Below are 27,338 nucleotides of genomic sequence, written 5' to 3' on the forward strand. Positions count from 1 at the left end.
AAGAACACTTGGCTAGTGACTAGACTTAAAAGAGGCATACCTGCATATCCCAATAAGGGAATCGTGGAGAAGATACTTCTGCTTCAAGGCTGGTTTTATGCATTACCAATTCTCTGCACTGCCCTTTGGCTTATCTACTGTGCCGAGGGTCTTTACAAAGTGTCTGGCACCAGTAATTGCATTCTGCAGACAAAGAAGCATACAAATTTATCCTTATCTGGACGACTGTCTCATTCAAGCAGAGGACAAGGATACTCTTCTACAACATCTGGTGTTTGTAAAAAGGCTTCTAACATGTCTAGGGTACACAATAAACGAAAATAAATCACAACTGGTACCTTCTCAAAAGATTACATTCCTGGGTGCAAGCTTGAATATAACTGCCCAGATGGCTTACCTTACACCAGACAAACAAAGGCAGCTGACTATTTACTTCAAACATATGGCAACAAAAACCCAGTTATCTGCAAGACAAATGCTGCAGGCTTTGGGGTTCATAGCATCCTGCATTCTACTAATTCCATATGCAAGACTGCATATGAGGAAACTACAATGGTACCTAAAAAGTTTATGGAGTCAACATTGTCACAATCTGGAAACGATGATTCATTTCATTCCCTGCCTACAGCAGGAATTTCTTTGGTGGGCAGAGACATGTCACCAGAACATGGGACGGTCTTTCACTCTACCCCTGCCAACCAAACCCTAACTACAGATGCATCAGACTATGCTTGGGGGGCCCACCTGGCAGGGAGATGCATTCAGGGCATACAGAGCCCAAAAAATGCATCTGCATATCAACCAGAAAGAGATGTTAGCTGTTCAGAATGCCCTGACAGCCTTCAAGGACTTACTTCATCCAGAACAACTACTGATAAAGACAGATAACACCACGGTTATGTGGTACATAAACAAGCAGGAAGGGGGCACACATTCCTACCCCCTTTGCTGACTAGCCATGGCATTGTGGGACACAGCCTTGACTTACCAAGTACATTTTCAAGCTCAATTCCTGCCAGGAAAACAAAATACTCTGGCAGACGACCTAAGCATAAATCTCATGGACCCTCACGAGTAGAAACTGGATCCACAAGTCTTCATCATGATAACAGAGAAATGGGGGAGCCTGGGCATAGATCTATTTGCCTCTCCCCAGAACTATTAACTGGACAAATTCTGCACAAGGACTTATCACAGACAAGCATGGAAAGTAGATGCCCTATCCTTCAGTTGGAAAAACCTATCAGTCTATGCCTTTCCTCTTCTGCCTCTTCTTCCCAAGGTCATACTAAAGGTCAGACAGGAAAAAACAAAAATGATCCTAATTGCCACAGACTGGCCTCGCCAGCAGTGGTACCCAATTCTAAGGAATATGTTTCAACTCCCTCCTTGGTACTTGCCTCAAATACCTCATCTACTGTCTCAGCAGAACAATCAAATTCTGCACAATCAGCTCCAAACTCTGAACCTGGCAGCATGGCTGATCATGTAATTATTCACACAACACCTCTCAGTAAATCTGTGATGGATGTCATTTTGGAAGCCAGAAGGCCTAGTAATAGAAAATCTTATGCTGCTAAATGGAAGAGATTCTGTGCTTGGAACCAATAACAAGGGGCTGACACAGCAAAGCCATATATTCCTCAGATTTTACAATACTGGACAGAGATGCTTGACAAGGGCCTATCTTTTTCATCAATAAAAATCCATGCCTCTGCCATCTCGGCTCATTACAACACTGAGCCTCCCATCTTTTCTCATCCTCTGCTAAAACAGTATCTTAGAAGGGCCAAAAATTTAAGGCCTCCCAGAAGATCAACAACTCCTGCATGGGACCTCAACTTTGTGCTGGAAAAGCTCACTCTGTCTCCATTTGAACCAGCAGCTACTGCAGATATAAAGTTTTTATCTTGGAAAACAGCTTTCCTTCTGGCAATCACTTCAGCAAGAAGGGTTTCAGAACTACAGGCCCTCATGGCTGTGGAGCCTTTTATTATATTTTACCCAGACAAGGTGTCCCTCAGGACCAATCCTTCCTTTATACCTAAGGTGGTATCCAGGGTGGCTCTTAACCAAACCATTTACCTGCCAACTTTTTACCCAAATCCGCAGAACAAGGGGGAACGGATTCTGCATTCCTTGGACGTACACAGACAACTAAGATTCTACTTAAACAGGACCAAATCTCTAAGAAAGTCTGAGCAGCTACTCGTGGCATTTGCTGCAGGATCAGAGGGAAAGTCTATTTCAAAGCAGACTATTTCAAAGTGGATAAGCCACTGCATTCATTTCTGCTATTTGCGTCATGGTAAATAGCCCAAGGGAATCAGGTCACATTCCACCAGGACTGCATCTACCTCAGCAGCTTTCCTCAGAGGGGTACCAACCAAAGACATTCTAGAAGCTGCTACTTGTAGCTCTGTTCATACTTTTACAAGGCATTATCATTTGCCTCTCTCCTCTAAGTCCAGGGAAGGCTTTGCCACTGCAGTTCTGCAGGGCCTTATAACCGCTCCTAATGCTATTTAGTTCCAACCTCCCATTCATAGCTTTGGAATTCTACCCAAATATAATGACTGCAACAGTGAAACATGAAGAACATAGCACAGTTGTGTACACTTACCATAAATGTAGATGTTCGAGTGTATTCACTGTTGCAGTCCGGGTTACCCACCCGCCATCCCCCTTTATTCTGGAGCTTCTCTTTCCTTCACTATATTCTACAGACTTTGTGGTGTATTTGCTTTTAGATGAAGGTAAAGTTTATGTTGTTACAATTGCATGTATATATATATATATATAAAATTATATATATTTTTGCTCCCCATTTGGGGGGGGGGCTCCTGACATCTGGGGCAAGAAAAACTAAAGAAAATGGCATCAGCTGCCTGTTTTATACCCTGACGTCATGGAAGAAGAGACAGCAACTGACGCAGGACCCAAGACTTTGATATTCAGGCCGACTGAGGGCAACCTACCAGCAGATTACCCAAATGTAATGACTGCAACAGTGAATACACTCGAACATCTACATTTATGGTAAGTGTACACAACCGTACTTTGTAATTATTATGCAAGTGATTACATCATGGAGAAGAAAGAGGATAACATATTAACCATGATGTCATCCTACACATGACAAGTAAATGCTGCGTGTGTGTGCACGTGCAAGCATTAAGAAATCTCCACATTATTTCCATAGTGAATTACACTCTTGCCTGTGACAATACAGCTATCATTTTTATTTTGTTTGACATTTGGTAACCAGGTTTGTCTGACTGGGTAAAATAGCCCTTTTTCAGCAGAGACCCGAGGAGAAAGCTCCAAGAGACACTGAAAAAATTACAATGTACAATTGACCAGACTGTCTCAAAAAAAAAAATTACATAGAACAAAGTGCAAAATATCAGAGAAGGCGTAGGAATTAACAAGATTAAGAATACGTGGTCAGTATACACATTCTTAATAAAGTACAGTGAGTTTTGTACATAAACTAAGATAGGAAAAATATCTTGAGAGGACATAGGCAAGAGGAGGCTTTAGGGGGAAGAAGAAAAACAGACTATCACAGGCATAGAATATACACCTGGGGTTAGAGGCCATATAAAAGGGTTATAGGGTTACAGGACATATACAAATAAAGTTTACATACTTTCTATACTGTTTGTAACAAAGGTCTGAGTAACTCAGAGAATCAATAGGCCTGTGGTCTCAAGGGTCCAGTAGTAAGACAGGGGTGTGTACACCTTAATATGTGGCATTTTCACTGTGCAAAAGTGTTTACTGTAATGGTTTAAAACTCTGGAAGACAAATGCAGTGAGAAAGAAGATCAGCATAGATATGACACACAAAAGGAGAAACAGCCAAGTCACACTTTATTTTACACGCAACAGTAAAAGATCCTTTTATAGGCAGGAAAATCAGATTATGGTATGAGAAAAATGTATGTTTACCATAGAGTTATCCCTTATAGCTATGTTAGGTTTTGACTTGGTCCTGTGTTGCTTTATTCTGTCCAGCCCACAGTGTGAAAGATGGCCCTCTTTCCTATGTTACCCAATGGGCAGTTAACTGGCAGTTGTGACATGTCCCTGATATATATAGCATGCTTGTCTTCAGTGAGATGTGCTGAATATCCTGCATTTTAGCACAGTTCCATGTCTGGGTGTTGATATCCCAGGATGTCAACCACTGGCATGGTTTTGTCATAAGGGCAAAGCCTGAGTGACTAAATAAAGCCAACCACGGGTAAAAACTGTGATACCCACCCACAGGAGTTAATTATTGCTATTACAGAATGACATTATTTAAAAGAAATTGCTTATTTTTTCTTAAATGATGTCCTTGTATGATAGCACTTTAATCTTTCTCTGCTCCTCTGTTTGGTGTAGATGCACTGTGCAAGGGCATGGCATGCATGTCCATCTGCTTACACAGTGCACCAAGGAATAGCAAGAGAGGTGACAAAGAAGACAGCAACTAGAGCGCTCTCTCTATTCATTCTGTTTAAATACTTCCAGCTTATCTTTGAATATTTTTGCTCAAGAATTCTGTATAGAACTAAAAATAATGGGGTGACAGAAGGCCATTAACATGCATAGGAAGTATGAAACATTAATGCCTGGCATTATTGAGTGACTGTAATTCTCTCAGATTTACCAGAAAATCAAAAATCTTATAAGGGACACAGGAAAATATGAGTAAAATCAAGGATATTTTGCAAAACTCTGTACAGTTGACAGGCATAGTCACTGGCAGTATGTTTGCATTATCCCCCCATGTCTGAATGGGTTTTCTCCAGGATCACTGGTTACCTCAAAAAAAAAAAAAAAAATACAGACCACTCTAAAACTGTCCGTATATAAACTGGATTTACCCCTGCCCTTGTGGCTCAGGTCATCAATGAAAAGGATCCACCAGTGTATTTCCCTGCTTAAGAAATTAATAAATTAAATAGGACACGTATTAGGTGAGCCTTCATAACAGAATCATGTTTTGATAGCACTTTTTGACAATGTAGTTTCTTACTGCCATATAAAATACGTGACTTTGGTCAGTAGTTGAATAACAAAGGAAATGGAAATTACCAGGACATATGAATATTTCAGAAGTACATACATCATTTTTAAAGAAGCTTTTTTAAAATTTATGCGTGTTTGTGTGTGTCTGTCTGTTGGGGTGATAAATAGCTACAACTCGAGAGGGCATGTACTGCTTCCACAAAAAAGCATCTTAAAAGTAAAACATTTCTCCATTTAATATAAAACATTAAAATGTAGTTGCTATAATAAACTGTTTTGTAAGAGGCCTGGATCTGAATCATTATGCCTTTCTGACTATTCATATCTAGAATTATATATTGCCCATTATTAACCCTTCTTAAACTTTATGAGATTCTCTTTCTGGTTCAGGACCACTGATTGGCAGAAACATGAATGTTTAGAAGTATTGAGTTGGGCAAGTTTTCTGTCTCTGTTTCTTCCTCTTGGTGTATATGAGTGTTTATGCATATGTTTATGCATATGCACTCATCCATGTGCATGTAAATGAGTAACAATGACCTGTGTGCCCTGAGCTACACAGAATATTATTAGGAAACATGAGCTTACACTCAAGGCATTTAGTAGATTAGATGGATGTTTTCAAAGTAACATTTTCCAAACCTGTACTTATGCATGTTTCTTGTAAAGTATGCAACTGAAATTGTTATAATGTTATGTCAAATTACTAATCTTTTTTTTTGTTTTATTTGTTAAAGATTCTGCAGTATTAGTAGTTTTGAACCATTTATCTACATAGTGAAAACAAAGAAAACAGAAAATGGGTATCATATTCCCTTCATCTTTCTCTCTTTGTCTCTTCATAAAACATAAGCTCACACCTTAAATGCCATATTTACTGTAATCTTAAGTCTTCTGGCTATAGGTTCATAAGTAGGTACTAGGCTATCTGCCCGAGGGCATTTATAAGCCTAGCCAGAGTGTGTCAGCTTTCGCCGCCCCATTGATTAATTAACTGAGCCTCTGTCAAGCAGAGCCAATGAAGTGATCCCAGGGGTGTATTTTCTGTTACCCATCCACTCGTCAAGGTTTCTCTTGAAGAGAAAGTTTTTCCATCTAGTTTTAGTAGGATAGGTGTGAGCTATTTATGTAATACAGCAACAACTGCCAGATGAATGAATGATTTAATGCTGATATGCAATATGAAAGAGAATAAAACCGGTAGGTACGAGTCATAAATGGATGCATTTTAAGTTCTGCTAAGCATGCAGCAGTAAGAGCATGCAAATACCTAGGAGTATAACTGGGCAAGAGTACACTGACCAGGCAGCTGCTGAATTCTTCATCTTATTACACAGCTCTGACCACAGATTGCTCACACACATGCTCCATGAACACAACAAGGGCCTTTGAAATGCACACAAAGGGGGTACACATAACTACACGGAGCCATGCATGCTAACACTTGAAAGATAAGAAAGAAAAGGATCTGATAAATTTCAAGTCACATTGAAAATATTTCCTCTATTACTGCTAAAACCACAGTAAGATTACTGTCTGTTTTATGCTCTCAGAAACCACTTTCTATATCTTTGTATTGCTCATTGATATAAAATGCTAGAGGAGTCATCACTAAAATCAACTGTGTAATATAGACTGTATGTGTAGTATTTGCCAGTCTGAGTTTGGAATAGGTGCTGAGAGTCAGCTGGGGGGGGGTCAAGGTGAAAGGGAAAGTGAGAATATCTGGCACAATAATTCCCTTCCCCAGTGGAGATGAAGAAAAAGCTGCTGTATAGTACCCTTTCTGGTTGGGTGGCTGACAGTAGGGCAGCAGGGAACACATATTAGTGACTAATTAAACAGCTATGATCATGCAAATCTTGACATCTAGCAAACTCAGTCATGCTCCATTATGGTAACCTACCCCTTTTCAAAGCAATGAGCAGCTGAGATGACCCAGCAGGGGTTTATCAGGGTACCTCCACACAGGAACGCCTGCCCCCTCATTCGGGATACATAGATGGCTGCCTGCCAAGGGTGCATGCTGATGTCTATGTTTCGGCCTCCTTTTATTCGGAACTGATGCAGTTTAGGTTGGCGCTGTCCACAGGTACCTGAGGAAGAAATAAATAAAAAATAAAGTCATTGTTCTTATCCTAGATTCTTATTTCAATTAAAAAATGCTTGGGATCTGTAACTGGAAAGTCAGCAAATTTCAGAATAACCCTTATAATTACAAAAATGATATGCTGTTATGCTATTCATACTTTTAAATAAGCTGCAGATTTGCTGTTTTTTTGCTGCAAAATGTGTATCTGCATGGCATAATACTCCTCAATATACATCTTCACACAAGTATAACATTATTAATCACATTTGCAAAATATTTGCTGCTTAACTCACGCAGACACTCCTACACATTAAACTAATTTGATTAATGTTCTAACAGAAAGGCACTGCCAGTTGGAAATGAGTACATATGCTTGGTATTGCCATTTGGAGAAATTAACCTGAAGCTCTGTGTGCATTTAGTATCTGTTTCTGCAAAGACACACACATGCATGTCCATATATGTCAATGTGTGTCTGCGCAAACATGCTGTAATGAGCGTGGGTGCTGACTTAGTGTATATCTGTGTTTGTTTCTGTGAGTGAGTGAGTGGGTGGGTGTGCGTATATGTGCAAATGCTTTGGGGTTGGGAGTTGATGTAATGGTTAAGATATTTACCTTACAGACACAAGGTAGAGGATTTGATTCTCACCTTTGGGAATCATGGCTAGGTTTAAAAAGGCCCCCCTGGGGTCATTAGCCTAATAATCAACAATGCACCAATGAACTTCATGTGCATGGATGCTGACTCTGTTTGTGTGTGTGTATGTGCATGTATGTGCATGTGTGTGTGTGTCTCCTTACAGGGAGGTTCCTTTGCTACTGTGATACATGGCTGGTAAGGAGAACACTGGCACAGAATCAGGTCTGACAGCACAATATTCAATTCAGGACAAGGTAATGAGCTGCTATTCCGGCCAGTTAAAGAGGGCTGAGAGCTGAATCCTACAGACTGTTCTGTTCATTTGACAGCAAAAACAAGGTAAACTGAAAAACTAGACAGTATTTCACCTTGCCTAACAGTATGAGTTAAATATGATCTTATTCATTTATTTCTTTGCTTATACACGTCTAACCATGCAGAAAAGTTGGTCAAAGGGTAATCACCTATTAATTCTATAACTTGTCCCAAGCTGGAAGCATACAATATGTGACAATATTGCTGTAGTTAAAGGCAGTCATAATTATTGTTGAAAATGTATTGTTTAAAACTGTAATGTCTGGCATTATTAAAAAAAAAATGGAGGTGCCCTGAGTGGCAGCGGCTGCTTTGGATCCCATCAGAAAAATGCATTATTTGTCTTGTTTTTCACCAGAAACTTCAGGAAAATCAGTTACAGATGCAGAAAATGAAGGTATATTAAGCTACAATGCAGAGAATCTTCTAGAAATTGGATCTACAATCTCGTCATGCTGTGTGTATGATGCGCTACTAGAAGTGAGGCCTGTAAGGCCGAACATACTACAGGAACTCCTAAAGCTGGGCATTTTGCTAGAAAATGTAAACATCTGGCTAATCATACATTTATCACTCTTGGCAAACACTTAAGAAAAGTTGTGCAAGATCAAGGAAAAGAGGAACCATAGCTGGAATTACAGCCAGATTAAAAGCTAAACCTCATAGGCCTGTACAGTCTTCCATACTACTGAATACTAGAAAGTAAGATGGATAATTTAAGGCTGCAACTCTCTTCACAAAACAAGGTGAAAAACAGTTGTTTATTTATGTTATCAAAATGTGACTAAATCCCAGTATCAATGACAGCACTGTAAATGTAGAGGGAATGACTTTATTTAGAGATGATAGAATTCAATTACACTGTGACAAATCTTGCGGAGGGGAATATGTATATATGTGAACAACAGTTAGTGTAGCAACTGTGAAATGATTACTTCATTCTCCTTGGAGAATGTTGAATTCCTGTCTGTAAAATGCAGGCCATACTACCTGCCTAGAGAGTTTAATGGAGTATGCATTATGGCAGTCTACATCCTACACAGTGCAAACACCAGTGAAGCACTGTCTATTCTTTATCAGCCCATAAGTGATCTCCAAAACAGGAACCCAGAGTTTGCACTGGTTATTGCAGTGACTTTAACCAGACCAACCTATAGACAGAACTACCCCACTACCATCAACATGTGAATTATTGCCATGAGGGGAGTGAATACACTGGATAAGGTATGCAACAGTATAAAGCAGGCATATAAGGCAGCGCCTTATCCACATCTTGGAAACTCTGATCATCTTGCCATAATGCTGGTTCCTGCATATGTGCCATTGCTAAAATCTGGCAAACCAACAAGGAAACAAATAAGGCTATAGCCTCAGGGGGCAGTCTCAGTACTGCAGGACTGCTTTGAGTGTACAGACTGGTCAGTGTTTAAGGAGGCAGCCCTGTCAAAACAGCCAGATTGACCTCTAAGCATATACAATCAGTTACAGCCTGTATCTCAAAATGTGTAGATGATGTAACTACCACCAAGTGCATCACCATATGGGTGAACTAAAAGCCTTAACCACTGAGGTGTAAGTAAATAAAAGCACAAAATTAAGCATTCAGATCCAAGGACAAGAAAGCCCTAAAAGTAGGCAGAGGCAAAGTAAGCAAAGATATAAAAGAAGCAAACATAACCTATGGTAGAAAGATACAGGGTCACTTTAATGATCAAAATGATACCAGAAGTCTGTGGAAGGGCATACAGACCATAAGAGAGTACAAACCTGCATTATCATTTTGTGATGACAGCACTGAATTCTTGAATGAGCTGAATACCTTCTTCAGCGGGTTTGAAGTAGATCTCAATGTGGTGGCAAACTAACTCTCTGTTGTTAAGAATGAGGTCGTTCTGTGCCTAAACACGATAGATGTCCTAAGAACTTTGAGATGTGTCAACCCAAGAAAAGCAGCTGGCCCTGATAACATTATGGGCAGGGTACTGAAAGACTGTGCATCAGAACATCACAGACATTTTCAACACTTCGCTGCAACTAGCCAGTGTACCATGGTGCTTTAAGAAGATGACCACCATTCTATTACCCAAGGAACCACAGTCAACAATTCTAAATAACTTCCTACCAGTTGCTGTGACTTCGACAGTGATGAAGTGTTTCAAAAGGCTGACTACACAACCTGAAGCATACCAGCAACTTTGGACACACTACAATTTGCATATAGGCCAAATTGCTGCAGAGCAGATTCCATCTCTGTGGCACTTCATGAAACCTTGACCCACTTGGAAGGTAAGAACTGCTATGCCAGAATGCTATTCATCTACTTCAGTTCTGCCTTCAACACTGTCATCTCTCAGAATCTAGTAAAGAAACTGGTACGGCTGGGCATCAACACCCAGTTATGTAACTGGATCCTAAGTTTCCTCAAATACAGGCTTCAAAAGGTTTGTGTGGGTGACAACAGTTCTGGAAGCATAACTCTGAACCCAGGGGTACTGCAGGGATGTGTCTTGGGTTCTTTATTATTCACCTTGCTGACACATGGCTGCATGGCCAGACAGGGTTCCAATAAATTCATCATATTTGCAGATGACACCACAGTCATAGGTCTGGTCAGGAACGGAGAGGAAACGGCATACAGAAGTGAGGTGGAGCATCTGACAGGGTGGTGTGATAGTAACATCTTAGCTTTAAATGTCAGCAAAACCAAATAACTGATTGTGGACTTCAGAAGGTTTGAGGAAGCAGATAAACCTCTAGAGATAAAAGGGTTGTCAGTGGAGAGGGTCAAGAGCATGACATTTCTGGGAATATTCATCTCAGAGGACTTGTCCTGGACACAGCACACCAATTACACTGTCAAAAAAGCAAACTTGTAGCAGTCCATCCTCCAAGCATTCTACATGGGCAGCATCGAGAGCCTCCTAACCAGTAACATCATAGCCTGGTATGGGAATTGTAATGCTTCTGAATGCAGGGCTCTCAGGTGAGTAGTAAGGGCTGCATAGAAAATCATTGATTCTTCACTTACACCCTTGGAAGACTTGCACAAGACTCACTGCATAGGAAGAGCCAGAAAGATAACTAATGACCTTATCCATCCTGCAAATGGTATGTTCTCCGACACCTCTCCTCGGGCAGAAGATACAGAAGCATGCACTGCAAGACTTCCAGGCTGAGCAACGTTTTTTCCCTTTATCCATTAGACTGTTGAACTTTGTCGAAAGGCAAACCAGAAGAAAGTTACCTCCTTCACCCCCCAGTTACCTACACATGTATATGTCTATCTGATCAGGAAAAGTACACATTGCAGGCTCATCACATTCTACTACTTACAAATTTTACTCAGTTCATATGACTGTCCATATTTGAATGTGCAATTCTGTCTGTTCTTCATCTGTACCCTTATATGAGAAATTCAAGAGAGTGCAATATACATTGTCTAATAGCTATATGTCATTCTATCCATTTCTATTTATATGCCATGTTTTTGTGATGTCAATTACTTTTTACTATAATACTTTTCTCTATGTATGTCCTTGCACTGGGAACATAGCAATGCAATTTCTTTCTGTAACATTGTGGTGTAGATTTGAATGACAATAAAGTTTACTTTGACTTTATAGAGTGAATGTAGTTGTCAATGACTTACAGGAAAATCAAAATTTTTGCAACAGACCAGCCAAAAATATAACATAAAATCAGGTACATTCTGCAAAACTTTGGACACTTGAGAGGTACAACTAGGTCTGATGCCACATTCACAGTACATCTGAAGCTCTAAAACACTCTACATTTGCGCTGACTGAAAGTTGACATCCATACATAAGATACAGAGACAGGTAGAGCTGGTCTGCTGGTGCTTTGCTTGCTTCCTTTGCCTTGCATACAGTCAGCCATAGTCATAATGGCGGCTCTAGTGATGTCAGGTAAGTGATGCCAAAAGGCAATAAGCATAGGCCAATGACACGAAGGCTGGTTAGGGGATCAGACTGCAGCAAATCATAATTTAATGAAGCCACTTTGTAGTTTGGTGCACCCTGCTATTAACAGGCTAAATTTGGTATTTTCTGGAAATACTGGCGAGTTGAAAGGCACGTGTAGGTTTCATATTTTCGGGTTTGCTGATACCCTTGGTGCTATGCTGAAACCTAGACTTACTAAGACATTAATTATTATTACTTCCAAAAGCAGAATTTAATTTTTTACGCCATGTTTCTATATTTTTTCCTTCAGCTGCTGCATCATACAAAACAACTTTAATGGCTCGATGTTTACATTATTTAGGCTGAACATTGCAAAGAAAATACTATACTAAGAAAAAACTTAGAAATTAAACTGGAGGGTTACAGAGTTTCGAAACTTGTACACATATCTGAACACCGAGACTGGCAAAGATACCTGACTGCTACCCCATTATAACTGTATTCTTGTACTGAAGATGAAAACCTGAACTCCAGGGAAGAAGAGACTAACACATAGAATTTCCTTATTCTTGCATAAGGTTACTAAGACATGTGTGTGTGTGTGTGTGTGTGTGTGGGGGGGGGGGGTTAGGAGCTGAACTAATATGATGTTACTTAACCTGTGGAAACAGGCAGATTAGAAAGGCCATGTTGGGCTCACTTATGAAGAGAGTTTATGTTCCCAAGTAAAATGCCGTCTCTGATACTTAATGCAGAGAATATATTCTAACTGCAGGTAAGGTTACTCAGCCGACACACTCAGCTGGGAATGCACAGTACCAAGTTAACTTACAGCCTTTCTTTACAAATGAAAAGAGTTCTTTTAAGTCTGCCCCATGAAACTCACAAGCTGCCTCCCCATTGTGTACCAACAGTCAGCACTGGATCTAGGGCACTGACCTGTGGCAAGATGTTTGTTGCAGCTTGTTTTAGCTGATTGTTTTTCTCTGAAGATGTCAGGTCTGGCTCATAGTTTAACCTGCTTCATATGGTGCCTGAGAATTATTTGTCACCAGTGTATGTAGCTCGTGCTACTCTGCTTAAGTGAGAGGCAGGACATAGAAATACTCTGAGACATCTCAGGACAGGATGTAACATTGTTATAGTAACGGTGAAAGCAGGGATCAAAATAAACAAAATACAACACATTTCCTAGGAAGATGTACTTTATTCGAGTGTCTGCAGTTCCCAAGTACACCTACTACATCCACTTCATCGCTGAATTGGCTGCCTGGACCTCCATCTCCAGGCTACAAATACAACACGTTTCCTAGGAAGACACTTTTTCGAGTGCCTGCAATTCCCTAATACACATACTATGTTTACTCCCTCCCCCACTGAATAGTCTGCTTGGACTTCCAACCCCAGACTACAAATACAACACATTTCCTAGGAAGACTTATTGAGTGCCTGCAGTGTATGTCTAGATAACTGTTTTAGTTATTTAAAGTTAACAAGTCATGAGTGTAAGCTACTGGTATGCATACTACTCGGACTCCTCTTTTTCCTCCCTCATACAGAAATAATTTCCTTTATATCTGTTTTCGTGGGCTCGTTTAAATTATGTTTGAAGAAAAACAAAACTATATACACAGGAAAAGTAAACGTTTAGCCACTGTTACTATATTTGAGTCAACTAGAATTATTGAAAATTATCTTATGGATCTAGGGCACTGACCTGTGGCAAGATGTTTGTTGCAGCTTGTTTTAGCTGATTGTTTTTCTCTGAAGATGTCAGGTCTGGCTCATGGTTTAACCTGCTCAGCTTGGGCTCATTTTGCTTCCTACCATACCCCCGAATCCCTCCTATCCCCACTACACTAACATTTACAGTTAACTAAACCACATCCCTTTACCCAGTTATCCAATCACTGCTCCTCTAATCACTACTCTTACCCCTAGACCATCATCTCTACAGCTCCATCAATAGGTGACTCAGATTCTCTATTCCAACACATCCCTTACCCTAGTCAGGCCAATCTCTATTTCACTGTTTACTAAACACCTGCCCCTAACAAACAACACTATTCTCCACCTACTAAACTCTGTTTTAATCACATCTCACTTCCCTCTCTCTCTCAGGCGGGTTTATATCAGAAGATCAAAGTTTCAAAACTTCGAATCTGATAAGGTCGACACCATATGATCAAAGTTTTGAAACCTTGAATCTTTTAACAGAGATCTCCGTACAGTACAGAAAGGGAAGATTTCCCTTTTCTGCACTGTAGTGCGATCTTGGAGTTGGCATATTTATGTACTGGGGAGTGTGGGGGGCGCAGGGGGCTTGCCCCCTTCTTACAGTGTTTAAATGTTTTTTTTTGTAGGTTGTCTTTTATTACATTTTCAGAGTTTCGACACTTCGATTATATGGTGTCGACCATATCATATTCAAAGTTTTTAAACTTTGATCATGTAATATAGACCCTCTCAGACACCTCCCAACTCTACCAAGCTAACAGCAAACATGCTACTACCTTACATTGCACTCCTTACCTTGCATATCATGCCACCTCCTATCATGAGCACCATATCATAAATATGTACTCTCCAAAACACCCAGTCACCACTGTACCCAACACTACCTTCACTACTATCTTCATATCCCCACTTCTATACAATAGCACTAACACAAAGTTCTTCACATTTAAATATGCCCACACACATGCATCACCAGACTTACTCCATAAATATTCCAAACTTTTATCCAAAATCTCTCACCTGTTTCTGCTCAATCTTACTCAGATTAAACTAGAAGGGGACATTCACCCAAACCCAGGCCCCCAACCCCAACATCAAACCACCCTTCTAATGCACAACACACTTGGACAATATAACAATAATCTAACATACAACAGGACTGACCGCCTAAGTGTAACATGAATCTTAGAAGCATCCTAAACAAAGTAAATGAATGTCATGCAACCTTGCCCTTTACTTTCCCAGTGAAGCAATCTTAACTGAAAGCTGGCTGAAATCCCACACAAAAGATACAGAAATTCTAAACCAAGGCTACAACATACTCAGACTTAACAGGATAAACAAGTGAGGAGGCGGCATAGTAATTATGTACCAAGATACGCTCAAATTAGAACACCTAGATTATAAACCTCCCGGCCTCTGTGATTCAGAAAAACTAATATCCTGTCTACAACTACCCCCCCCCCAAAAAAAAAAACACACACACACACACACACAATAATAGCTACTTACAGGTAGCTCCAGGTCATACCTATCAACTGTCCCAAATTACTCTGTTTTTACTGAGTTTTGGGGTCCAAGTAATGGGGTGCCATGATTCCAGAGTGGCACCCCTTCATTTCCGATTTTTTTCCCTTTAGTTTTTTGCTTTTTTTTTTATTTTTCGCACTTTGAGCTGACGTCATCGCGCACGCGATGACATCAGCCCATCAGGGCTACCAGCCTGTCGGAATCAAGCTTGTGGCATATTTACAGGTGGTTTGCGAGCAGGAAGAATGTATTTTATTTACAGGTGGTTTGCGAGTGGGAAGGATGCATTTGAAATGGCATTTTATTTAGAAGGCTCCAAAGAATGGAAAGGAATTATTTTATTTAGAAGGCTGGATAAACGGAAAGGTAAGGATTTATTGCTCGAACTTTATGACTGATGAAAATGTAATGCCTTTCTGTAGGGAGGAGGTGCTGGAATTGATGAATTTACATTCATTTTTGTGCAGAGGATACTGGTAACAAGCTGCATAGTGGCTGAAGGTGATGCATCGTAGCGCAGTTTCTGAATAATCTGTCTATAGTCGGGTTGTGGATTGTCACTCCCACTTGTTTTGACTTTCCTGAAGCTATTACTAAGTTATTAAGTCTGCATCTGTATCTACTGCACTGCATGTGGCATCTGAGCCATATTTGCAACAGCTCCTGTTTGACTGTGCTCCTACAGAACATGCCAGGTGGTTACTAGAAGCAGGAAAACTCTAACTGATATGATGCTTTTGAGAAATTTGTGAAAAGGTAAACAAATTGTTACATAGGAACTATACTGTTGGAACCAGTCTTTAGGGCCGATGCCTCACCTCTGCCCATTTCTACAGGAGGAGCTTATCTGCTCAGCTCTGAGCTATAAATCTTTGAACATGTTGTTGTCTGTGTAAACGTTGTATATTGAATTTACCTACAGGATGCCTGGCCTACCTGTGAAGGTCACTCTCTTATTTCTGAGGCACAACCTTACATGTTCAGCATTTACATTTTACTGTTATAATTAATGACGAGTTTCTACTTCTGCGTATTTCTTATATATCTTATATGATGAGTAGCATATCATACAGTATGAGTGAGGCAATTACACTAGCAAAAGGTCAGCACGTTTCTCAGGTGCTGATTTTGGTAAAACAGAACATGAAGAAGTTGACTGAATAATGGCATTAAATCTGCAGTGACATTGGTAAGTTCTTTATGGGAAGTAGTATTGAATTCTATAGTCCCTGTGATGTCTTAGGATGTGAATATCATAGAGGATTGTGATAGGGTCTCTGATCTTAACTAATGTATTATGTGTTTGAAAATTGAGGTCCAGAAATTCACCTCAAGATTGGAGATCCAGTCATTACTGTTTGTCCAGGTTTTTTGTGCTAAGAGGTTGAGAGCTACGGTGAGAAATGAGAACTGAATTTGTATTCCCCTGTTATTGGCTTTGTTTGTCCATTTTTTTTGTGCTAAGAGGTTGAGAGCTATGGTGAGAAGTGAGAAATGAATTCACTAAATGATAGCCATTAAGTTTCAGTCTTCCTATTTTTCAGGAAGCTGCTGATTTGGCATAGTGGTATGTTGTTCTGATAGTGCATAGGGTCCTGTTGCATGGTGGTAACACAACATTTTATTCTAGCAACTTTACAAAATTATACAAGCAATGCTTAAAATGTGTCCCTGGTTTTTGACCTTTTGCCACCCCCCAAAAAAAATGAAATTGAAAATAAGTGTGAGACGCTGTGCAAGATGCCTATGGCTTACACTACTGTCATTTTATTTATAGTGTGGGTGTGGAAGTAGACTTTTATGATGGAAATGTTCTGAATTGGGCAGTTTGGTCATTGGTTCATGCATTTTGTTTCATCGCCTATAGTACAGCTTACTGGAAAAATGTTTAAACAATAAATTTAAAATGCGCTCTAACAAATGTGTTGTATTATATAAAGTTGGGAAGGTGTATCAAAAAAGAGAACACATGTCTGTTTCTTGTTTTGTGTGCAAGGGGCCAATGATCTGAAAACAAGCCAAAGGCAATCTTTATCCACCAGTGGCCAGATGCATTTTCTTTGGATGTGGTGTGGGTTTAAATGAATGTGAGTTTCAAGGGCAGAGAAGTTTTAATGCCAACTTTCCCAAGTTTATTTTCATTCTTCTTCTTCTTTTGGCTTTTCCCAGTTAGGGGTCGCCACAGCGGATCACCTGTCCGCTTATGATTGGCAGTGGAGTTTTACAGTGTCGAGTTGCCAGCCCGGCACCCAACCTTCCACAGAAGGCACACACACACACACACACACACACACACACACACACACACACTCACACCTAGGGCCAATTTAGAGTGTCCAATCCACCTACTGCATGTCTTTGGGATGTGGGAGGAAACCGGAGCACCTGGAGGAAACCCACGTGACCACATGGAGGACATGCAGACTCCGGACAGAAGGCACCCCAGCCAAGGATCAAACCGGAGAACCTCTTGCTGTGAGGCGACAATGCAAACCACTGCACCACCGTGGCCGAGACAGTATTGCTTTGTTTACCAGATGTCTGTTAGTCTTTCTGCATTGTTGTGCTGTAAAATATAAAAATAAAATCCAAATAATCATTGTAGAAGTAAAGCAGTATGCACACATTATTGTTTATGATAAATGGGACAAAATAGCCAGGTACTGGGACGTTGGGATGGCTGCAGGGGGACTCTGGTGCCATATTTTGGCTGTCTGTTCTTCAGTTTGCTTTTGAAAGTTGATATCCCATAATTCCATTTGGAGTGGGTGGGGTTACATAATTACATATGCAAATTAGATGTTTATCAGCATACAGATTTGTACCTATTTTTCATGGGCCTTGTCCAGATTTTTGATGTTTCCAGGTTGAGAGGTATGCTCCAGGTAACAACCAATCTTGAAAATCTCCTGGTCAGCTTCCATATTTAACCAGGAAACTATTATCTTAGGGGAATTTAACTTGGATTAACACACCTGCTCCTCAGAAAACCCTACCAACTTTATTAACCTCTATGGCTTCTCTCAAGTAATACTCTCCCCTACCAGAAGACATAAAATAAACAATCAATCAATCAATACTGGACTGGATACTAACAAACAGGCCCAAACTCTGTTACCAATCAGGCTGCCTCCCAGACTGTCTAAGTGATCATTTGCCCACTTTTCTACACAGTCAATGGATATGTACTCCAAAAAAATATCATATTTAAACTTGTTTGTAGCAAAAGAAAAAAACCTCTCCCCAGTAATATTCAATACCCTCCTACAACAATGTGACTGGACTCCTTTAAAACACCTCCATTTAGACGTAGCAGTTCAACACTTTAATAATACATTTCTCAGTATTTTAGTGTTAAATCTAAACAACTGCCATGGCTAAGCAGAGACAACAAGCTACTACTCAGAGAGAGAGAGCCTGGTCACTATATCAACAGAGTAAAAAACCAAGACAACCTTAACATCTAAGAAACTGAGCCAAAAAGCAAATCAAGAATGACAAAAAAATCATCACAAAATCCAACAAAAACACCAATACAACCCTTAAAAATTCTGGTTAAGTATCAAACAACTCCTTAATCCAGGGCAATCCATTACCCCCTCACCCATCACCTCAAATACTACAGAAAGCATAGCTTCACAATTCAACCTACATTTTATCAAGTCTATAAAATCTGTTATTAAAAATTATATCACTACTCCCCTTTTCAATTCCAAACAACCTAGGACCAAACCTCAACTCATTTTCTATCAGGCCAATACAAACTAGTACTGTAAAAACCTTTAGAAAAAATTAAAGCCCTCATCCCTCACTGATGGCCTATTCCCTAATGAATTTCTCAAAATGGCAGCAGCTAAACAATTGTTCTATTTCTGAACAATACATACCCACATTGCTGCAGTGATGGTGCTGTGGTAGCATTGTCGCCTCACAGTAAGACGTCCAGTTCGATTCTCAGCTAGAGCGTCTTCTGCGTGGAGACATGCGTGAATGGGAGTACCTTTGTTGAAGGTTGTGCATCAGGGCTGGTAACTCGGCACGTAAAAATCAGCTACCAATCATTAGCGGACCGGAGTTCCGCTGTGGCGACCCCTAACCGGGAAAAGCCGAAAGACACAACAACAACATACCCACATTCTGGAAAATATAACATATTATCCCATTACAAAAAGGTGGGTCCTCAACAGACTTCTCAAACTGCAGACCAATTGGTATTCTCCCTCCGCTAGCCAAAATTCTGGAAAAATGCATTCATAAACAACTCCTTGACTATTGAATCAACAATAACCTTATCTCGAATTCCCAACATGGCTTCAGACCCAAGCACAACACCACTACTGCACTAATTAACTTTACCAATACTGTAAGCCATCTCAAAAATAATCGCCAACTCGTCTCTTCCATTTTCCGTGAAATGTCTAAAGCATTCAACACAGTATCTCACCAAAAACTACTCAATGAACTATCATCCTGTAACCTTACTCAAACTGGCACTATCATGGTTTCTCTTAGACAACAAGCAGTCAAGTGGGAAAACAAACTCTCCCCTCTCCTATCCATCTCAGTCAGTGTCCTCTCCTATCCATCTCAGTCAGTGTCCTGCAAGGGTCAATTCTAGGCCCCCCTACTTTTCATCATATTTACTAGCAAGCTCTGCTCCACCACTCACCTAGCCTCCATTATACAATTTGTCGATGACTCCTCCCTCATTTGTTCAGCCCCGACCCTTCCTGAACTCCTCGAAAAAAACAAAAATCCCTCCTTGACATAGAAAACTCTCTCTCCGACCACCAACTAATACTCATGGTCTTCTCCAATATCAGACTAAAAGAAAACCTTCCCCCCTTAATCATCTACTCTTCCAACAAAACTAAAATTGCAACTGTGGAACAAACTAAACTTCTAGGGGTCACAACAGACAGCTGTCTTAAATTTGATAAACACATAGCACTATCCATCAAAAAGGTTCACATCAAACTTGGCTCACTTTGCAGAGCCAAACCACACCTTACTAACACCACCAGACTATCCACAGCCAGAACACACCTACTATCCACCCTTCTGTATGCCTCTCACATTTTTACTAACCTTCGAAAATCAGAAATGAGCAAACCAAAGGCATGTTACAATACAACTGCCAAATATGCTATTAACCAACCTCATAGATCACACCACTGCACTTTGCTATAAGAACTCAATTAGAATGAATCACCTAACCTACTATCCCTGAACTAACTATGGTCCACTCCATCATTTAGCAGCCTCAAAACTGCCCCAGACCAGACTCTTAAAGACCTGGTTCAAGCATTTACTAACTGTAGAACCCTAAGACCCTCTAAAAAGTTTCTTATAAAATTCACTAAGGCCAACAACACCTTTGGAGATTCCCTGTTCTCCAACAAAGATTCCAAAAGTTGGAACTCAATCCCACAATACATACTAAACATCACATATACTTCAAAATTTTAAGCTACTCCTCAAGAACACTTCAACCACTGGCTATGTTCCTGCACATCTCCTGGATGACTGCACTTTGCATCCTTTTAGCAACCAATACCTATCCTCTATTCACCTATTCTAACCAAACATACCCATCTTTTTTTTTCTCACTCAGCAACGCAACGTATTTCCTCGTAGACCCCAAATACTAACCTATTCACACTGCTGGGATGCTGTGAAGTAATTATGTTGTGAGTACATATTGCATTGTTAAAAAAAAAAAAATATATATATATATATATATATATATATATATATATATACTTCCTTTGTAGTTTTGTTTGTTTAATGTATATGTTTTTTTACATTTCTTTCTATATTAACTTGTCAAACTATAGCCTGTTAACATTTGATTCATGTAATACCTCTGTATCATTTCCTTTATAATGGAGCTTTTCTCCCCAGGCCTCCACTGAAAATGGGCCCTTGGCCCAGTTGGACATTACCCGGTAAACAAATGTAAAATAAAATAAAATGGATTCCAAAATGGTGGTCGTCTGAGAAGCACCCTCTCCTCATAGCTCCTACACTACCTAGTAGGTTAATTTCATAAATTCAGTAATTCCTTGGTAAAGACCCCTTATCTTTGAAATTTCATCTGCCTAAGGTCGGCTGTATCTGAAATTTATAGAAAACTGATAGGCTGGTACTTTAGTTCTACACCTAATAATCAGAAACTAAGTGAAAACGATCGTACACGTGGATTTATAGAGGCCTAAGGCTTCAGCACCACAGTAACTGACAGCAGCCACGAGAAGTGAAACAAAGGTAATAATGCCAAAAGAAGCTGAAGTTATGGAAACCCAAACATCTAAATCCAAATTATCGCCCATATCTTCTTCTCCTGAAAAAGATGTTATTCCTAAGAGACTGAGAACTTTCAAAACCTATCAAGAGCTTCCAAAGGAACCAGGAAAGCAGAAGGCTGACAGAATATTTCAAATCGATGAGCTGAAAAGTGCCCTGTTACCTCTGCAATCTGCCATTCAAGAACTATCTGAAAAAAATAAACTCTTTCAGGACCTCAATCAACCAAATTGCCGACCGTTTGGAATTAGTTGAAGGAAGATCCGAGACAAATGAAATAGAAATTGAACACCTAAAGGATGAACTAAAAATTAAGGATAAAACGATAAATGACATTCAAGCAAAAATTGTGGATTTAAAGGCTAGAAGTAGGTGGAATAACCTGATAATTAGGGGTTATCTGAGAAATATGAACCAAACCACCTACTTGAAACCATTACACAAATATTTAACAACCTACTTCACGAGAGAAGCCCTCCAACTAAATGCATCATTGAAAGAGCGCACAGAGCTCTGTGGAAGCAGCAAATTACTTCAGTCCCAAGACCCATTTATGTCAAAATGCTTAACCATCAAGATGCGCAAGCCATTCTCTCAGCCTATAAAAAATTAAATCACTTTATATGGAATAATCAGAATATTGTCATCTCCCAAGATCTACCCCTCGAAATAAGAGAGAAACGCTGCAAACTTTCTCCCTACTTTGCTGACCTTATCTCACGTAAAATTAAGTTTCAAATGAAGTTCCCATATTCCTTGTCCTTTGTCTATAAAGAAATTAAATACTCTGTGTCCTCACCCAAAGAAGCGGACACAGTTTTTATCAAATGCTTTGGATCGGCTCCGACTATACATTGAAGACTGCTTCTTTTTGCTTACCGGAGGCTTCGGTTGTGCTTTCCGATCTTATCTGATGTCCTCTGATGATGTTTGTTAACTTTCCAGATAATACATCATCTATTTTTATCTGTATTTTGCTTCCACTGTTCTCCTACCGATCCTAGGAATGTTTCTTCTGGATTTGTCTGTCTTGGGAATCCTTGAGAGTGACAATCTGTTCAGGACTTTACTGATACACCTCCTAAGCCGGAAGTATATTAGTGTATATGATATTGACCTACGGCGCAATGTCAGATTTAAAAAGGCCTAGTGTCGTTAACTGTTGAGTCCATTTTCATCCAAACTGTCTGCTGGAACATGAAACAAGCTATTAATAGGACTTTACTGCTGGGAGGGGTGAGAGTTGATATTTTTTATGTATGTGCAACTGTTGTCTAGCTGTAGAGACAAAATAGATTCTCTCATAAGTCACCCCTCTCACACAAGTTTTTTGCTTTGAGCTTCGATCTGCTCTGCCCGTTCTGAATTGTTGTCAGTCTTGGCATATGCTGTCTAAAACTGGTTGGATTGTCACTAGCCTTAAATGTAACATTATATAACTTTTGGTTACAATATGAATACAGTTCTTTTTGTCAGGGGATAATGTTCTGTGAAGTTATGTAAGATTATTACTTTTCATGTAACTGTTTTAATTCATTATTCAATCTATCTTGTGACACCTAAGTTATGCTCTATTATTAATATAATAGATGTGGTTGCAAGAAAAGCTTTGCCCATCAATATTAAGCTAATTAATCCAACTTGAAAGATTGCTATATATTCACTGAGTCCTCTAAATTTTAGCCACATATTTTAAAGATTCTAGCTGCTCCTCATTAACACGTTTGGTATAGGTGTTCGTTTTTTTTCCTTCTTAATGTTTTTGATACTCTTTACGAGTTCACTTTCTGGGAATTTGTACTGCGGTTCTCTCTTATGTTACGCTACCAATGCAAGTAATCAAATAGTGGCAAGGTGTTCAAACTAGGATATGCTAGACTTTTTAAGGGGAGGATATATAAGTCATATAATCTTAATTCATAACTGTAGGTTTTATAGTAAGTCATTAACCTTTACTCTCATATCTATATATTTTACTAGCCGTTTCCCGAATGTCAGTTACGTGTTGTTAACTTTAGAATATATTAAGCTATTTTATTCAGTAATATACCTGGTTAGTGTAATGGGTCAAATCTTATATAGTTGACCAACTCCTACATATTACTGAACCTTTTTCGGAAGCTATTTGGATATAATAATAAGGGTTTCTGATGGCTTCATTGGGAGTTAGATTAGTGATGTACATTGATTGTAAATATTGTTGGTATTTTGGTTTTCATCTGGATCTCAAATGTATGATAAGCCCATGCTTATCTAATATGTATAGTTTTCTTTCTCTCTCAGTTATAGAGGTTTTGTGGGTAGGCATGGGGATAAAATGAATGAGTTTTGTGCTGTATTTTTTAAAATTATCACACACTGCAATTCCGCTGGAGCTTATTCTGAACCATATATCTCACACCACAGATATCCTTATGGTTTTACCCTGATCCCTTTCAGTCATAGATAAGGCTTGGAACATTATTTCCTGGAATGTCAGAGGGCTTCAGGAGAAAAATAAGAAAAATTTGTTAATGCATCTACTCTGTAAATCTCACTCAGACGTCTGCTTTATTCAAGAAACGCACATGAAAAATGAAGACTGGTTTAAGGAAAAGAATAGAAAATGGGTTAAAGACATTATCTCATCGGGATTTAGTGGTAACTCCAAGGGGGTTGCGATCATTATTAAAAATTCCTTTAAACCTTCAATTGTTGGCAAAGGGGCTGACCAAGAGGGTAGATGGTGCTATATTACATGCTTATCTCAACATTTTAACAAACCAGTCCTATTTCTAAACCTTTATGGTCCATGCTCAGGACAACAAGAATTCATCATGAAAGTCTATAACGTTTTACTTAATTTCCCAAGTCACATGTATATCTTGGGCAGAGATTGGAATATGGTTATTGACCCTAACATTGACTGCTCCAGTAAAGCTAAAGTTATCAGTACTCAGGATTCTCTAGCTTTGAGAGAGTTAATGCTTGATTTTGATTTGATGGACCCGGTTTCGTTTGATAGCTATTCTGGAAATAATTTTTTTCACATATTTTTCCAAATGCCACCACTTCTGGTCTCATATAGACTTTTTTCTAATGTCTAATATCTTAGCTAAAAGGCCAATTAAATTTTTAACTGAACCTAGATTCCTTTCAGATCATTCAATGTTAGTCTTGGGGATAGATCTTACACCAAACTCATCCCTAGTATATAAAGGCTCTAACTGGTCTCTAAACAGCAACTTACTAAAAGACCAGGAAGTAATCAAAGAAATTACCCTAACTTTAAAAGAACTCTTTTCTGCTTCTTGAGACAGTGATATCCCTTTTGATGTTAGATGGGCGGCATGTAAAGTTTAAATTTAGGGGAATTTTTATTAAAAAATCTAGCTTTCTTAAAAAAATGAGCAAAGAGAAGGAAAATAGTTTAGTGGCAGAGATTAAGACTCTTGATGATAAGCTCTTAGCTATATTGGGCATGGAAAAAGAATTGCGAATTAAGCAAAAAGAACTTTTTGAACTCCATCAATCTGACTTCTCCCTCCAAGAACTAAGATATATTACTAGATACTCCGAATGGATCCAAACTCCTTCCAAAGTTCTAACCAGATTGATAGAGAACAAGCTTAAATCCCCTAGAATTGCACTTATTCAACATCAAAATACACTATATACATCAGATACACAAATTATTCAACTATTTCACCAAATATATTCGGATATTTATGCTAGCAATAACTTGCTTTCCTCCTGTGCTGAGATGGAAAAATATCTGAGTAGCCTTACTTTACCAAAACTAATTGAGTCCCAGAAAAATATCCTCTCAGCCCCTCTGGCTATTCCAGAGATTCCAGAGGCCATAGATAATCTTAAAATAGGGAAAGCCCCAGGCCCAGATGGTTACTCTCCTGACTTTTATAAAACATTTAAATCTACCCTAGCTCCCATTCCGCTTAAACTATATGGATGTATCTCAAATAATGGTATTACTGACCTTTATATTAATCACTCTAAAACTATACTAATCCCTAAAAATAATCTAGATGGTTACAATTTCAATAATTATAGGCCAATCTCTCTTATGAATGTGGACATAAACATTCTTTCGGCCATTCTGGCAAATAGACTTAAAAAAACTATGCATTCCTTAATTTCTCCAGAACAAGCGGGTTTTATGTCCAATAGACATACCTGGGACAATACCTTAACATTGGAAACGGTGATAAATCTCACCAAAAAGACAGAAACCCTAGATATTCTATGGTTTTAGATGCTTGCAAGGCCTTTGATCGGGTAAATTGGAACTTTTTGTTCATGGTATTGTCTTTCTTTGACATCCCTCCTGATTTTATCAACATTATCCAAAAGCTCTTATACACGTCTTTATATAAATAAGCAATACTCTAAACCGATAAAATTTGCTAATAGTACTAGACAGGGGTGCCCTCTATCTCCGCTGCTCTTCAACTTATATTTAGAACCCTTCTTCCTGTATATTTTACAGAGAGCCTATCATTCAATTCCTAAAATTCTCAATACTAACACTAGCTTGACTGCTTTTGCTGATGATCTGAATCTTTACTTTGAACATCCTTTGTCTGACACTAAAAAGATAGTTGAGTCTTTGAATGCCTTTGCCTGTATTTCGGATTACCAGGTTAATCAAAACAAATCCTTTATTTTCCTGATCAACCCTATAGCAAATAGACAACATCTCTTCCCAGACTCTTCTTTTCGTATGGTTTACTCCCGTAAATGTCTAGGATTTCTTATGACCACTCTTCTTCTTCCATTCTACATGCTAATTTATTAAAAACCTGGCTTTCTATCTCCCAAGACATCTCAAGATGGCTACAATTAAAACTACCTACGTTAACTAAAACTTCTATCATTAAAATGAATATTCTTCCAAAGCTCCTTTATCATCTCAATGCATCTCTCTCCTCTACTCCAAATCTCTTCTTTAACAGAGTGCACAAAGCCTTCACAAAATTCATATGGCACCCTAAGGCTGTAAGAATTTTGTATCAAAGACTTACTTTACCAAAATCTAAGGGTGGCCTAGCGATGCCCAATCTCCTCCTATAGTACAGAATCATCCACGCAAACAGGATAATTACAATTGCTAATCATCAATCAAACTCTCCTACTTGGACTCCTCTTTGGGTCAAAATGTGGTATAATCATGCCCTAAATAATAATCTTAACCCAAAAACTCTGCCTTTTTAAAGTAAATTAAACATTAAGAAACTAAAACTACATTACTCCTTAAAGGTTATAATAAAAACTTTTCAGGAGTTATTCCAATCCCTTAATCTAGGAAATGCACTCCTCCTCTTTCAGCCAATCCATTTTAACCTGAACTTAAACCTGAACTGTAAAATGATTAATTTGATCAACTACCCTTTAATCAAGGACTTCACTCTATGGGATATCCATAAACACAGCCACCTTTCCCTAACAGATCTTCAGATTGCTTTAAATTTACATAAAAAATATACCGTTATTTTGAGGCAAATAAGAGAGCTTACTTTATCAGCATTTCACAGCTATCCCAGTATTGACGTTGATCATAACCGAGTGGCCACTCTGTTACAAAACTTAGTTAACAAGAAAAACATGTTATCTATAGCTTACAAAACCTTTTCTTCAATTCTAGATCAAGGAAACATTATATTTGCAGATTACTGGGATCACCAGGGGACAAACTTCTCATTGGAGCAGAAACTTCTTGCTATTAAATCTACCCTTATGTATTCGCCCTTTAAAAAAACTTACTTATACACAAT

At 39.0% G+C, this 27,338-nt stretch overlaps 1 protein-coding gene across 1 annotated transcript in view; it reads right to left on the reverse strand.

Annotated features, from left to right (window-relative positions):
* PLAT (plasminogen activator, tissue type) overlaps nt 1-27,338 on the reverse strand; it is a 106,127-nt gene that overhangs the window by 23,977 nt on the left and 54,812 nt on the right. The window contains exon 10 of the mRNA XM_044082983.1: nt 6,929-7,118. Within this exon, the coding sequence (XP_043938918.1) occupies nt 6,929-7,118 (190 nt within the window). The remainder of the gene's footprint in view (nt 1-6,928; nt 7,119-27,338) is intronic.

This window comes from Protopterus annectens, chromosome 9.part0 (assembly GCF_019279795.1).
Source record: "Protopterus annectens isolate FY-2018-M chromosome 9.part0, PAN1.0, whole genome shotgun sequence".
NCBI lineage: Eukaryota > Metazoa > Chordata > Ceratodontiformes > Protopteridae > Protopterus > Protopterus annectens.